The 15,102-nt window shown below is 54.6% G+C and overlaps 5 protein-coding genes across 5 annotated transcripts; 3 read left to right on the plus strand and 2 right to left on the minus strand.

Moving 5' to 3' along the window:
• Window positions 1–461: 461 nt before the first annotated feature.
• J4E90_011027 (uncharacterized protein) lies at window positions 462–1,851 on the plus strand (the record flags this gene model as incomplete). Its single annotated transcript, XM_051440539.1, has 3 exons — window positions 462–1,162; window positions 1,271–1,792; window positions 1,843–1,851. Coding segments are annotated over 3 exons (1,232 nt in total), but the record flags the coding sequence as incomplete, so codon positions are not given.
• Window positions 1,852–4,153: 2,302 nt separating this feature from the next.
• J4E90_011028 (uncharacterized protein) lies at window positions 4,154–5,956 on the minus strand (the record flags this gene model as incomplete). Its single annotated transcript, XM_051440540.1, has 1 exon — window positions 4,154–5,956. One exon carries the CDS (start codon window positions 5,954–5,956, stop codon window positions 4,154–4,156), a length of 1,803 nt encoding a protein of 600 aa, XP_051285582.1.
• Window positions 5,957–6,308: 352 nt separating this feature from the next.
• On the minus strand, window positions 6,309–7,984 carry J4E90_011029 (uncharacterized protein; the record flags this gene model as incomplete). Its single annotated transcript, XM_051440541.1, has 3 exons — window positions 6,309–6,499; window positions 6,545–7,656; window positions 7,704–7,984. The coding sequence occupies 3 exons, from the start codon at window positions 7,982–7,984 to the stop codon at window positions 6,309–6,311; spliced, it is 1,584 nt and encodes a 527-aa protein (XP_051285583.1).
• A 713-nt stretch (window positions 7,985–8,697) lies between these two features.
• J4E90_011030 (uncharacterized protein) lies at window positions 8,698–10,175 on the plus strand (the record flags this gene model as incomplete). The annotated part of the gene is made up of 2 exons (XM_051440542.1): window positions 8,698–8,813; window positions 8,861–10,175. 2 exons carry the CDS (start codon window positions 8,698–8,700, stop codon window positions 10,173–10,175), a joined length of 1,431 nt encoding a protein of 476 aa, XP_051285584.1.
• Window positions 10,176–13,225: 3,050 nt separating this feature from the next.
• On the plus strand, window positions 13,226–14,988 carry J4E90_011031 (uncharacterized protein; the record flags this gene model as incomplete). The annotated part of the gene is made up of 5 exons (XM_051440543.1): window positions 13,226–13,279; window positions 13,329–13,853; window positions 13,902–14,509; window positions 14,567–14,786; window positions 14,965–14,988. The coding sequence occupies 5 exons, from the start codon at window positions 13,226–13,228 to the stop codon at window positions 14,986–14,988; spliced, it is 1,431 nt and encodes a 476-aa protein (XP_051285585.1).
• Between the last annotated feature and the right edge of the window lie 114 nt (window positions 14,989–15,102).

Here is a 15,102-nt window from a genome sequence, read left to right on the forward strand (position 1 = left end):
ATATAAACCAATCAAGGGTGGGTGGGGGAGGCGGAGGGGAGGCGGAGGGGAGGCGGAGGGGAGGCGGTGGGGAGGTGGAGGGGTGGAGGGGGACGTCATCAGTGGCAGCCATCTCCTATCTGAATCAATTCAGGAGCAGACATCAACCGCTTCTCCCAGTCTTATTCTCATCTGAGACCGTCCAGTCTGTGATGTATCTTGCTGACCTTGACTAGATAACAAGCCCTTGTCCAGTCTGGATCCCCAGTGGCCTGCGTTACGAAGACGATCTTCCCACCATTCAAATCCTTTGCTACCACGCTCTAGCATACCCTTCATACACACCACCTCTCCTCCCACGACAACTACTATCCGCGCCTTCTCAACATCTCCCACCCCCTTCGCAAAGAAAACCTACCAACTTAAACGCCTCGCCAAAGCAAAAAAGCTCCTAAAGAACATAGACACATCAAGATCCACAGACGCATTCGGCGTCCAACAGTTTCTAGGAGACGTCGAAGCACCGAATGAATCCGAAAACCTCCTGAGGGATATCGAGAAGAAGATTGCGAACCTACATCGTCGCATCGTCGAGGTGGAGAAGGGGACGCCGCTTGCTTCTGGTTCTGGTTCTGCATTCCAGGTGCCCGCCCCACCAGTATTGCCGGGAGTGCGTGTGGCTGATGCTTTCGATGCCGTTGGCACCGCTGTTAGCAACGATGCCAAGGGACCGAGAAAAAGGAGAGGCAAAAATGAGCGCGAGCGAGCGCGAAGACGCGAACAAGAAAGACACCGGAATGAGAAGATGAAGGAACTTGGTGTGCTGCTGAAACAATATAAAGAACAAGCCGAGGTTGTTAAAGGGGAAGCAGAGAAAACGGCTGAGATGCGGAAGAGGAGGGAAGAAGTATTAGCGAAAAAACGCGCACTACTTCAACAACTTAACGCACATGAAGAGGAGGAGCGCAGGGCTAGTCTTGTCAAGAGGACGGGGATGGCGAAAAGAGAGGGTGGGTTGGCGGAGGGATTTGAGCTTGATGAGGTACTCGATGATGCGATGAAGAAGGTAAAGAGGCAGCCGATGCATCCGCCGAGGGAAGAAAGAGAGTATAAAGAGAGGGAGGTGAAGGATGTGGATGTGCCGAGGGCGAAGAGGCTTGTGAGACCGGCGGGGACGGGGGCTGTGAGTGTGCTGAAGAGGGGTGGGGATGGGGATGAGGTGGTGGGGGATCCGATTATGGAGAGGGAACGAGCTGATGCTAGGGAAATTCTCACGACTGAATTGGGTCAGGAACAGACACAGACGACTGCCAGCAAACCAAGCAACAAGCCCTCTGTAGAAGAGCTAGTTCACGCGGCTGCCAACGACTTTACGAGTTCAGTCGCAAACGCAGGAGATCCCTTCCCTCTCGCCTCCGTCCAACAAAAGCCATCAACCAAAGCCAGCAAACCCATCAAGAAAGATACCCCCCGCTCACCATTATCACCACCGTCCTCCAAGGATGACTTGCGTCTCAACATCCCTCCCTCAGGCATCGTCCCCATCGACGCCGACTTAATCCTCTCCCTCGACTCCCCCGTCCCAGCCCTCCAATCCCAAGTCCTCGCCCTCCGCAACCGCCTAAAATCCTCCTACCCCCGCATCGACAACCTCCCCTACGACGTCTGGACATCGTCCAATAAACGCACCCTGCAAACCTGGCTTAAAATCCTCATCAGCCGGTGGAACGCGCGCTTCGATGATGTGGACGGCACGGGTCAGGTTGATAAAAGTGTTGTGGATGAGAGGGTCAAGGAGGTACTGGATAGTATGGTGAGGGAACATGATTTGGGGAATGAGGCGGCGGAACGTATGGCGATGAGGTGGCATGAGGCGTTTGAGCGGAGGGGGGATATGTGGGGGGATGCGGAGGGGAGGTTGGATTGGGAGGAGATGCAGGCGGGGGGGTTGGGGTTTTTGGGTGTTGAGAGGGAGGATGGTGGGGTTGAGGTGCCAGTTCTGAAGCAAGAGGTGGGCAAGACTAGTGAGGAGGTGGATGTCGAGAAGAAGATTGAGCCTGCGCCTGTGAGGATGGCGGGGAGTGGCGTAACGACGCCCGGGGCCATGGGGCGGAGGATGTATTCGACGTCGACGAGGAGGAGGTTTTGGTCTTGGTCCAGGATTTTGGGGACGGAGGGGAAAGACGAAAAGAACGAGAAGAAAAAGGATTTGAAGCAGCGTTATAGGACAGACGCCATACCAGACAGCACGACTCAGTCCAAGCCCGCTGCTACACCAAACGCCAAACCAGTCGCGAAGATCGATACAAAAATGCACGAAAAGACCCACGTCCAATCAATCGCCAAACCAGACGTCAAGCCCGACCCAAAGACCCAAGCGAAGCGCTCCGCAGACGCCGTCCCACCAAAGCCCGATGTCAAAGCAGACGCCAAATCAGACGCAAAAGCAGACACAAAAGATGACGCCAAACCCCACCCTCCAAAAAACATAGAGTACTTACCTCGGATGCATCGGCCTTTCGGTCAGGGCGTAAGTCGTACCGTCTTGCGGAAAAAGAGGAGGCAAGCTAAGAAGATAGAGGATGAGAGAGGAATGACTGGGGCACTGAAGTGGCAAGGAGAGGGTGGGGAGAGTGGAGAGAGAGGGGTGGAAGTACAAGAGCAGGGAAGAGAAGATGAGAAGAGACAGTTGGACGCACATGAACGTGCAGAAACCACATCACTGCAACGCCGGGTAGACAAAATTGACAAGGCTGAGGAAAGCCTGTCTAAAGCCGTGCTACGGCACCATCAGATCGTGCCTGGACAAGACGCAGACACCGAAAAACCCGCGTTTGCACGCGTCAAGAGACCCCTACAGTCCCTGTCTGAACCCAGACGCTCGAGACACATCGAACTCGCGAGAACTGAGCGAGCTGAACTCCCTGTGCTGCCCAAACAGCCCGGACCGCCTAAATGGACTGTAAAGCCTTCTTCTCCGCAAGACTTCCTGGATAGCATGAATGAGGTCGCTGCTCATTCGCCTTTTGAGGCGGAACCGAGACAGCAGCAACAGCAACAGCAGGCACGTCCTTTGTCGGTTCTGGAGGGACGGAAGGATCTACCACCTCAACAACGATCATCATCATCTCAACAACTTTCTCCACAGACCAAACCTACCTCCTCACCCTCCTCACTATCCCAACCGCCACCATCCCTCCCCCACCTCACCCCCTCCGGATCCGCACACATGGTCTCGGTATCCGCCAAGGAATACACCACCCGCACCGCCATCGCCGTCGGAACCGTGTATTTCACCAACGCCGTGCCCCTCCGCCTCATCGCGTCAAACGCCGTCAAGAAAGGAGACGTACTATCCACCTCACGCATAGCCGGCATAATGGCCGCGAAAAAATGCCCGGATTTAATCCCACTATGCCATCCCATCGCTCTAACCCACGTTAGCGTTGAACTACGACTTTTTGGTGATAAGTGGGATCCGCGGATGACGGGGAAGGAAGGGGAGATGGGAAAGGAAGGGGAGAGCAGGGAGGAGTTGGAGGGAAATAGGAAGGGGAAGGGGAAGATGGGTTTTGGGGGTGTGAACATCGAAGCCAAAGTCCAATGTACAGGCCCCACGGGTGTGGAGATGGAGGCGCTTACTGCGGTTATGGGCGCGGCGCTTAGTGTGGTGGATATGTGTAAGGCGGTGGATAGGGCGCAGAGGGTGAGTGGTGTTAGGGTTGTAATGAAGGAGGGGGGAAGGAGTGGGGAGTGGAGGGAGGAAGGGTGGAGGAGTTGGCAGGAATGAGTGGGGTTGGAGATGGGGAACAAGTGTGTGATGACGGGGATGTAAGATTTTGGGGATGATAATGAGGATGTCTGTGTGAGGACGATCGTTTTCACGTTTTCTACTGTTATATGAATAGAGGTTTTTAAATCCTGCAGCGACAGCACTACCTTGGTGCACTCTTTCTACCCTATAGGAAAAGCTGCGCTGCTACAGACTACCACAAGCACTACTGCGCGCTAGTTGCCAAAATCGCAATGTCACCAACCGCAAAAGAATAAACGCAAAAAACGCATGCAAGCAATTAGACCCCCCCAAACAGCTTTAGCTATCGCAGAACCGTCAAAGACGTCCGTCATCGACACCTCTCAAAGTCCAGTAACTCCACACTTCTAGCCCTGACCGCTACAACTCACGTTCCTCTTCTTCCCTGTCATCCCACGCCTTCCTAAACGACTCAAAACTCCTCGCCCTCGTCCTCTCGCTCCCCATTCCGTTCTCTACACTACCCTCCTTCTCTGTATTAGAAGCCTGACTCCTCCTCCGCTTACTCTCCCGCTCAATAGCACCCTCGACGTAAACGTCACTGTGTCGCTTTCGCATAAGCGGCCCAACGACATGAGGCGGCGCGATGACGAAGCTGGCCTCGCCGAACGCGGGGTCGGGCTTTGTGAAGACGCGTTTATGCGGCGTTGGTGATGGATATGATGGGGAGGGGGGTTTAGAGTTGGGGAGATAGGCGAAGGACGAGGCGTTTGGATCAGTGGCGTCGTCGGACGAAGAAGACGGGGAGGGGGTAGAGAATGGCGAGCGACGCTTTGTGCCACGGGTAGAGGGTGTGATGGGTTCGCGGTGAGTTTCTAGGGACGTCTTGCGCTTCTTGTTGGTAGGAGGTGCGGTATCGTGGTTCTCGTCCTCACCCGCAGATGCGTCGTTTCGCGCATGCTTACGCTCCCCCGGTGTATCCCCGTTCAATCGAGTTTGCGCATCGTTCGTCTCATCCGCCGCATCCTCGTCCCTAGCCCTCTTCTCATGCGTGTTCACCTCCTCCTCTCTCTCCCTCCTCCTCCTCTCACGCTGCTTACGCTCATGCCGCTCCTGCATATCGCGCACAATCTCCTCAATAGTATCATGACCCGTCGGATCAGGATTCTCCGCCGCCTCACACGCACGCGCAAAATCCGGCGGGTAGAGAAACCCAGCTACAGCCTCCGTGACACCGTTCTTGAGTTCCGGTGCAGCACGAACAACCGCTTCGACACAGCAAGCCAGGAATTTCACATCTTTCGGCTTCCTGAACTCCCTCAGTCTCATCGAGTCCGCGGGCTGGAAAGATCCTGTGAGGATGTTGCGGACGATGTCGTTGCAGGTTGGGCATTTGAACTGCTTGTGGGTGTGGTCTTGCTTTTTGCAGTTGCCGCCGCAGGGCTCGGTGCTGGCGATCCAGTGGCCGCAGAGGAGGAGGTGAGTGACTTGGTTGCTGCAGCGTTTCATGCCGGGGTACTCGGGGATGAAGTGGCGGCTACCGCGGAATGTACCCATGTAGCCGACTGGGAGGGCGTTCTCGGGGATGTCTTCTTCAATGACAATCTCGTCTAGCCAGTTTGGCAAGGGCTCTGATGGGGGTGTCGTCTGTTGGCGGTCTTGTTGGCGCGGTGGTGGGGAAGGAATACGGTCGTCATGTTCCGGAGATGTAGGTGGTGTGGTGTCATTGTGCGACTCGCGAGTGTCGTCGTCTACGGCGGTTGCGCTGTGAACGTCTTCTTGGGCTGGTGTCTCGACCGAAGGTCGGATATCATCACCATCACGGGCTGGTGTTATTGGAGGCGTCAGAGGCGACATCGGCGTAGCATCTGGCATGTCGATGTCGTCCGATGTGGTAGAAGCGTCGTCAGTGGCGTTGCCAGTCGGCGCACTGAACATGGGAAATGGCGGTGGCGAGATGTTGCTCATCCTCGATGTAGACGTGTTGGTGTTCTTCACTTGTGAGAACAGGTATGCTGATAGCGCAGCATTGGGCGGCGGAGACGGTGTGGTGTTGAACACGCCGCTCGCGTACCGTGTAGGAGGTGCGGCGTGATTGCAGGCGGCCCGGTACGCTGTGCTCTCAGTCGCTACATCCTTGGTTGATGCGTCGTTGGACGATGTGGTGACGTTCGCATCGGCGGCGCTCCAGAAACTTAAGAGCTTGCGGATGGGATTAAACATCTTTGCTATCGGCGAGTGGCTTTCTTGTGAAACTATGTCTGCGATAGGGTTGATGTGCGTGGAAAGCGTATCGGAAAGGGTAGTGAGAGTGGAACAGTGTTGTGAACAAGAGGTCGAGATATGGTGCATAAGGCGCGGAAGCTTTAGCGTCGTCAACAACATTGCCAAGAGTAGTGAATGTGGCGGTTCGACTCTTGCATATGACGTTGTGTCAATACTATTGTGGGAGAGTTAGTTCGTGCTTTCACTAAATGCGTCGTGACGGAGCATAATCCAGGCTTGTTGCAACAGGAAAGACATTGCATTGCGCAAGGGTATACACATGCAATAATTCTATATGCAGCCGCTTGAACTATTTGGTGATATCGTCACCAGGGACTTTGGAATGCTGAAGAGAAGCACCATTTGGCTCGTTGCTCTGCATAGCTTCCAAGATTTCGAGATCAACATCCGCTCGAGGTCCAGTAAAGTTCTTGCGCCCGTCGATGAACCATTGAAAGGTACTAATGAACAGTATGATGCCGAAAGCAACGACGCAGTAGTCTAGCGTTGTTAGTCAGGTCCAAGCAAACTCATACTGAAACTTACTCATGCTGGACGCTGAGACAGGGAGCTCAGGCGGGAAAAGGAACAGAACGGTGGTGATGATTGTGTATGCGATACCGATCAAGTTGGCGATCCAGCCCAATGGTCCAGGTAGAACGAAGGCCCTAGGTCCAAGCATCTTTCTGCCGCGGCAGACGTTGATTGCGACGGGAATGGCGTAGCTGACGCCCAAGGCGACGACTGAGGATGAGATGAGAGCGTTGAAAGCGCTACTGGACCCGATCAAGATCAATCCAAACAGGATGGTTAGGGTCGCAGCCAGGATCAGAGCATTGAGCGGTTGGCCGAGTCGTGGATGTACCTTGGCGAAAACCCTGGAGAATGGAAGGCCACCATCTCGAGCGAATGCATATGTCATGCGACTAGAGGTAGTCATGATGGCAATCTCCGCGAAGAGAATGCAGATCAATGGGAACATTAAGAGGCATGCGGCTCCAGCTTTGCTGCTTGTGGCGTTGTACAAGATTTGTAGAAGTGGGCCAGGAGCTGCAGAGATGATGGCTTCCGCGTCGCCGCCGGACACGAATAGCAGGACCATGAGGAAGATGAAGCCGGTGACAGTTCCGATACAGACGCAGTAGATCATGATCTTTGGGCCCTCGACTGACGCATTCGGAATCTCTTCAATCATATGCGCGACAGCATCGTAGCCGGTGAGTCCGAAACCGCCCTGGAGTAGGCCCAAGAGCCAGGCGACGCCGTCGGGCCATCCCGTCTCGTTGATGAACTCGGTGAAGACAAACTCGGCGGAAGCGTAGTTAGGAGATGAGCATGCCAGGGCTGTAATGCAGACAATCGCAAAGCCGCCGATAGACCAGATGAATGCGCCTCGATTAACGTAGGGGAGGAGGTTGTTCATGAACGCATTGATGACGAAGGCGATGAGAGTCCAAGCGACATAAATCAGCCAGACCTGCCATGCGTGCAGCGTGAACTCAGGGTGGAACAACGCGATGAGACCGGATATGAGTTGGGACGCGAGGAGGCCTCCGGAGGTAGTCAAGGCGAGCCATCCGGATACGTTGATCCAGCCGGTGATGAAAGAAGCGAGGGGAACCCATTTCCGCGGGGTAATGACGGCAACCCAATGGTATCTGCGATGCGTGAGTTGACGATGCGAAAGCTGACTGAAGGTACTTACTGTCCACCAGCAGTAGGATACGCTGACAGGAACTCGGCCAGCGATGCGGCCAAACACAAGTTACAGATGCCAGCGGTGACGAGTCCCCAGATGACGCTTGTAGAGCCACCAGATGGCAAAGCCAGTCCGATTGACGATGACAGCGCAGTCCACGAGTTCAAGATGGCGAAAGCGAGTCCAAGCATAGACAAAAGACTGAAGTTGCGCTTCAACTCGCCTTTGTGTCCGAGTGCCTGCAACTGGGCTTCATCGTCCAGAGTGTGCCGTTCAACGGGTTTCATGATGGCGTATGCAGGTAGCTACCAGATCCGCGCGACGTGATACCAATGACCGGAAGACGATGATGGAGCAGACACTCTCTATAAACACATGGACGTGAAGATGCGATCCGGAAGGATGCGCGAAGCCGTGCTCTTAGCCATGCGGCCATTGACGTCGGCTGCACCGAACAGGCATGGCGACCAGGTCAGTGGAAGCTTGTCAATGCTTACTTGTGGTTCATCCACAGATAAGAGGCCCGGTGGTGGTGTCCACAGGAGCCAAAACATGGGGTAGAAGCCAATCAGGCGCCATAGCGACGACTATCTCGCGCTGACGGAACGGCGTTACATCGCGCAATTGCACACAGGCCTAACTGGTGTCGGCAAGCGGACGCGACCGTATCTAGCCGGAGATTGCGCGTCAAGAGCGTGTTCTTGGAGATGGGCTTGGAGATATGTGACGAGATCAGATGACAGCGAGTGAAAGGCATCGAGGAGTGCTGACGGAGTATGAGGATGGGGCCCGGGCGTCGGCTTGGCGGTCACGGCTTCTGCCGAAACACCATGATGGCCATACGTCACTTGTTGACGCTCGATTCCCCAACATCTAGTGCCGAAGTACGCAGCGCGTCAATGCCACTCGCATCGTACATCGTCACCAAACCATCTCTTAGATGACGCAGGCGTGGAACAGGATGCGCAACAATCGCTCGCAAGACTATGCTCCGCTCCCAATGAGCGAAAAGGAGCCTCTCTCAAACAGATCCCGACGCGAACAGCGACCGAAGGGCTTTGGGCGCCGGGTCTTACTTGTGGTTGGCGCATGTGTGGTCTTGTACTGCGTCCATGGGTACGAAGCACCAACATGCTGGAGCACGCAAAGCTGACACTCGCCAGTCTCTTCACGTTCTCTCGTCCCAAGAAGTCGTGCGACACCATCGACGAAGGCTACCGATGTAGTCCGAAGAAATCGCACTTCTGGGGGCAATACTCGCTTTGGTACTCGGTCCCCTCAGACATCGACGTCGCGCCTCCCAAGGGCTGTGAAGTCACCTTTGCGAACGTTCTCTCCCGCCACGGCGGTCGCGACCCAACGCTGGGCAAATCGATCGCGTACCACATCCTCCTAGCCGAAATTCAGAACACGACTACATCGTACCCGAAGGAATTCGAGTTCCTTAAGGATTATGACTATACTCTGGGTGCGGATGAGTTGACAGATGCTGGAAGGCAGGAGATGGTCAACTCTGGGGCCCACTTCTACCAACGGTACCAGAAGCTGATCGACGGGAACGTACCTTTTGTGCGGTCAGGGGGCCAGCATCGCGTAGTCGAATCTGCGGAGAAGTGGCTTATGGGTGTTGCGCAGTCGCTGAAAGAGGAGCCGCGAAACATCGACGTGGTGATCCCAGAAGGGCCGACGTGGAACAACACCCTCTCCCACGACGTCTGTCCCGCCTTCGAAGGCGGCCCACATCACGGTCTCGGACTCAGGGCGCAGCAGGTCTGGGCCGACAAGTTCGTCCCACCCATCCAAGAACGCATCAACTCAGCTCTCGGAACGAACCTCAGCGCGACGTCTATAATCTACCTGATGGATATGTGTCCATTCGACACACTAGCACACCCGTCTGCAAAGCTGTCCGACTTCTGCAAGATCTTCAAGGTGAAGGAATGGCGCGAGTATGACTACTTCCAGACGCTGGGCAAGTACTACGGATACAGCGTCGGCAACCCGCTCGGTCCCACGCAGGGCGTCGGCTACGTCAACGAGCTGTTGGCGCGTCTGACTAACAAGCCTGTCGAGGACAGCACCAACACGAACCGCACGCTCGACTCCGACCCCAAGACGTTCCCGCTCGACCGCAAGGTGTACGCCGACTTCAGCCACGACAACGACATCAGCGGTGTTTTGGCTGCGCTCGGACTTTACAACAAGACGAAGCCGCTGTCCAACACCACCATCGAGGATACAAAGAAGACACATGGCTATTCAGCAGCGTGGAGTGTACCTTTCGCCGCCCGTCTCTACGTTGAGAAGCTGCAGTGCAGGCATGCGAAGGAAGAGTCGGTCCGTGTCATTGTGAACGACCGCGTGCACCCGTTGGAGTTTTGCGGCGGCGACAAGTTTGGAAGGTGTACGTTGAGTAAATTCGTAGAGAGCCAGAGCTTTGCGAGGGCTGGTGGCCTTTGGGACCAGTGTTACGAGTAGACGATTGTTCTCACGCGACTTTCATACTATCATCTAGCATTCAGCATCGCATCATGAGCATTTACGTGGTTTATCATTAGAGAAAGACATCTGATCATGGTCAAGACAATGGCTTTCATCTCAACAATCCGAAACACCTTTGTTCCGGCAGCCATGCTTTCATCAACGTCTCGCTTGCCGCACATGTCCGAGCTATCAGACACCAACAAGTACACTAACAAACTTCGTAGCTGGCAACTTATTTGCTGTCGCATCACGAAAATGGAGGAAACAGCAAGTTCGACAACAGTGCGAATGCGCCTAGCCAACCGACGTCCTAGCGAAAGGATCGCAATGATCGACCTGATTACAGACATGATGGGCCTAAAGATCAGGATACCAAAGCGCATATGGAATGAGTACCAACCCGACGTACTGCCCGAGCGTGACAGCCTTACAGACAAAACGCGACTGAGTATTAGAATACCGGCACATATATGGAACGCCTACTCTCCGCCAACCCAGCTACACAAAACAAAGAACCTACCACGAAAGCTGACCCTCAAGTTACGATGTCTATTATTACCCCCGTCCAACCAGATCCGCGAAGCAAAGCGCAGGAATACGAAAGACGCAGGAAATGGTGTGAAGTCTTGCAAGGTAAAGCTATTCCGCTTCCATTACGGCGGACCGAAGAGACAAAGGAAGGGAAAGTGGCAGAATGAGATAACATATGAGCAGCCGTGTTTGAAGGCGACGTGTAAGAGTTGTTGGAGGTGGCATGGGCATCTTATGCGGGAAGAAAAGCTGATGCTCGGGTAGGTATTGATGGGATCTGGAATTTGGCGGGAAGATGGATGCTGCATTGCTGTAGTCTTTGGTGGGTCGTGGAAACAAGTAAAGAACTGGCTGAAAAGCGCGAGGGACTGATAGACTGCTCGTTCTCCCGGCGCATGTGAGCCAAAGTCCGGCTTCGTTACACCAACACTAATTTCTCATACCCTTCTCGTTTGGGTGAGGACGTAACTGCATACAACTTGGAGTGCCATCCGCAGATGCGGGTTTGAGGCGATGAACAGGGATCGACACCGTTTTATGGCAATTTGTGGCATTTCCATTGACTGGGAGCGGAACATGTATTGACGATCCGGCCGCGTGCAGCGCTGTAGAGACAGCCTTCACGGCTACCGTAGCAAGCACCTGCAGGAGCCACCTGGGCAGTCGCGCACCATAGTACGTGACATACACCTGCAGCAAGACGATATGTCAACGGTGGTACGATATACCCCAAGTAATGCTTAGCATCATCCAAGCTATACCCAGCTGCATGGCGACGGGCAACACCCGCTCTGGCGGCAGGTAACGGTTGACGTCACGACCTCCTTCCGTGGTGATACATGTGCTCCCCAAATGCAACCACCTTCCTTCATCTCACATTCAGCATTACCATCGGCCCGTTCGCTGTCACTTTTGCAGTCGTTCCCGGTAACCCATTTGCAGCAACAGTTGCGGTCCGGAAGTCCTCGGTCGCAGGACTCATGCGTTCAGCCACAACCATCGGGATTGCGCGCATGGCTGGCCGACTGCGCGGTGTCAACGCAACGCATCGCGACAGCCAGCATGCGCCGCCATATGTAATCAACGACCTGTCACAATGACGGCCTGGGCTGACTTTGTTCGCGGCCAGACCTGTCAGCGACGCCATCGTACCTGGTGTTTGCCTGTCCGCTGAGAAGCCGGAACGCCTAGTGAAGTGTGCAGAAGCTCAGCTGGATACGAGGCATCTTCCCAGCACGAAGTAGCCCGCTTCTGGGGGGCATTCAGTAAGAGGTATCATAAACGTCTTTGCGATGCTTTGTATTGGCAAGATGCGAACATTATGCTTTTGTCCAGGGCTCTCGTCGCGATTGAGTCAATAGCTTTGCGTTCGCGCCTTCGAAGTTCCGACCACCTTCCGCGTCTTCAGTACCCGATCATCCCAACGAAGCCACAGAAGCAAGCCGCACCGCAACACCCAACCCGGCCACGGTTCCCTTGATTCCCGGCTGCGTTCGCGTGGACCTCATCGGCACGCGCCTCTTGTTCCGACTATGCAGCGCCCGGAGATACTCGCTTCAACAACGCTATCCTGTGTACGAGCTGGCGGGGTACAAGGATATGGCTTTGTGTAGAGTTCGGTATGAGGTGGGGTGCGACGTTGACTCGAAGCTTGCGGTAAGCCAACGGCGATCATGGCGGTGATGTGCCTCTAGCGCTTCTGCTAACCTCTATCTAGCCTCCACATTGATTATCTACAGTATCCCCGCATTGCGGAGATTGGATGGCAGAGCAGACGCACGCTGCGAATCCCATGAACTATCGGATTGGTACTACCTTTGCTGGCTTCGGCTTCCGCGGGGTGCGCCTTTTGCCCACATCAAGCACACAACAGCAAACGAACCCGACCTTGAACAAATAGAACTAGCAACGGAAGTTCGCGTCGAGGCATTGCGATCGTCTGTCGGAGCCATTGCCAGAACGTCCTGCACCTCAGACGGGCGCCCTGGGCCCTAGCCGGCATACCCTCCCTCTACCAGCGAGCACCATGCGGGTTTCAGCGCGGTCAATCTACGTTATACTCGATTCGGCAAGATCCCATCTGGAGATCTTGATGCGGAAGAGCGCCCTGCGTCTGTCATTCGCCTGCTTCGCTCTGACAGCCGCTCGCGTGCCCCCATGCAATGCCACAACAGAGTTGCGCGACGATGGTCGGAGAACTACAGGGACCGTTAGCTATCTTTGTCGGGTCCCCAGTTGACCGTAGACCGGTGTACGCAAAAGCAATGCCGGTACACGATGCCCGCTGATCCTGTTTGGTCTAGCGAAAGAAGAAATGAAGATGGATAAGAGTACGTCCATTGCGCACAAAGGTCAATTCCGGTAGTATAGGATCGTAGCACTGGTTTAAGTACCGTGCCGACAGCATATCTGCACCGAGTCCTCAATTGACTGATAGCACTCCAGAGCTTCCATTGCTCGTACTGCAACTACATCAGCTCTATTGTCTCTGGTCCGAGCGACTGCAACGCAAAATGGCTTCGTTCGCCTACGCATTCTTGCTGGCAATCGGTCTGCTAGTAGCAAAGGTAGTGCAGCGAAGATATCACTTCCGCAACCCAGTACTGACGACCACAGTTTCTCTATGTTGGTCTTACCTGTCGGACGAAGCATTTGCCAGGCCCTTGGTATACTCGATTCACACATTATCGCTTGAAGCGCGCGGTCGTAACAGGGCAGCGCATCTTCTACATCGACTCTCTCCACGAGCAATATGGACCCATTGTACGACTATCGCCTAATGAGGTTGCCGTTGCCGACTTGGATGCCTTCAAAGAGATTCACAAGATTGGCACCAAGTATATGAAGAGCGAATGGTACCTCCGCCTAGCAAACTTCCCCAAGGCCGGAGTGTTCACCATGCTTGATCCACGCGAGCATGGGCCGCGGAGGAAGTTGTTGTCGAGATCTTTCAGCAGGACGTACCTTGTCGAGCATTGGGAGTCTGTCGTCAGGGACAAGGCGCTCATGGCTGTTACAAAGATCAAGGCGGATGCTACACAAGCGACAGCCGATGTGTACAACTGGTGGATGCTTCTCGCCTCGGACGTCAGCGCTCACCTCGCATTTGGCGACTCATTCAACATGCTGGAATCGGGAGAGGTATGAAGATACGACTACGCATGCCACATCAGAGCTGACAGATCGTAGCAAAACCAATTCATGCGCGTGCTGAAGAAGCTGACAATGGGAGCTGGCATCATGGTCGAGATGCCGTTCCTCCGCCTCCTGCGCTTCGTACCAATTCCAGCGATCCAAGAGATGTTCAACGCAAACGAGTTCATTCTCGCCGGCGCAGGCAAAGCCGTCGAAACAGCACGATCGCGCACCGGCGAAAACAACATCTTCGCAAAGGTCATCGAGGACTGCGAGAAGGAAGGAGAGGGCCACATTGACGACATGGACGTCAGAATCGAAGCCATGAACGTCATCATTGCAGGCACAGATACGACAGGCGTGACCCTGACGTACCTTACATGGGCGGTGCTCCAACGACCTGAGCTGCAAGCGGCGCTTGAGGCTGAGACCGCGGCGCTAGCGCATGACTTTACCGAAAACGATCTCATCAAACTTCCGCTGCTCAACGCCGTTATTGAAGAAACGCTCCGACTTTATGGTGCGGCGCCAAGTAGTCTGCCGAGAGTGGTACCTCAAGGTGGCACCAAGTTCGCTGGTCATTACATCCCACAAGGCGTCACGGTCGACACGCAAGCCTACACTTTGCATCGCGACCCCAAGATTTGGAGCGACCCTCTGACGTGAGTCGTGCCTTTGCACTTCATCACATCGCGCAATAGCAAGCTGACCCCCGGTAGTTTCAACCCACAGCGCTGGATCGCCGACAAGGAAATGGTGCCTGAAGCGCAATCGCCTGAGGCGAAACTCGCGTTCCATCCCTTCGGCGCTGGCGCGCGCTCGTGTATCGGTATTCATCTTGCCCGCATGGAACTAAGATATGCGACTGCGTTCTTCTTCCGCGAGTGCCGTGGTATTCGGTTGGCGCCCAGCACGACACCCGAGAGTATGGAGTTTGAGGTAAGTCATGCCGTTTGTGGGGGGTATGAAATATGTAAGCTAATGTGTGGTATTAGAACTTCTTCCTCATCGCGCCGAAGGCGCATCGTTGTGAGATCACTTATAACCGGGGGGGTTAGTAGAGACACAACGTTTCACAACGGCATGATAGTGTAGACTGTTTGTAATGTTGAATCAGATTGACATTATGGAAAGCCTCTAAGAGCGCAGTGTTCGTGTTCGTATCCGTGATCGCGATTAACGTCACTACGGTGCGCCTAACGCCATGCCATGCCATGTATCCCTCGCCATTCCCCCACTCCCTCATATTTCCCGC

Source organism: Alternaria incomplexa (assembly GCF_024043165.1).
Source record: "Alternaria incomplexa strain BMP 0042 chromosome Unknown scaffold_35, whole genome shotgun sequence".
Classification (NCBI taxonomy): Eukaryota; Fungi; Ascomycota; class Dothideomycetes; order Pleosporales; family Pleosporaceae; genus Alternaria; species Alternaria incomplexa.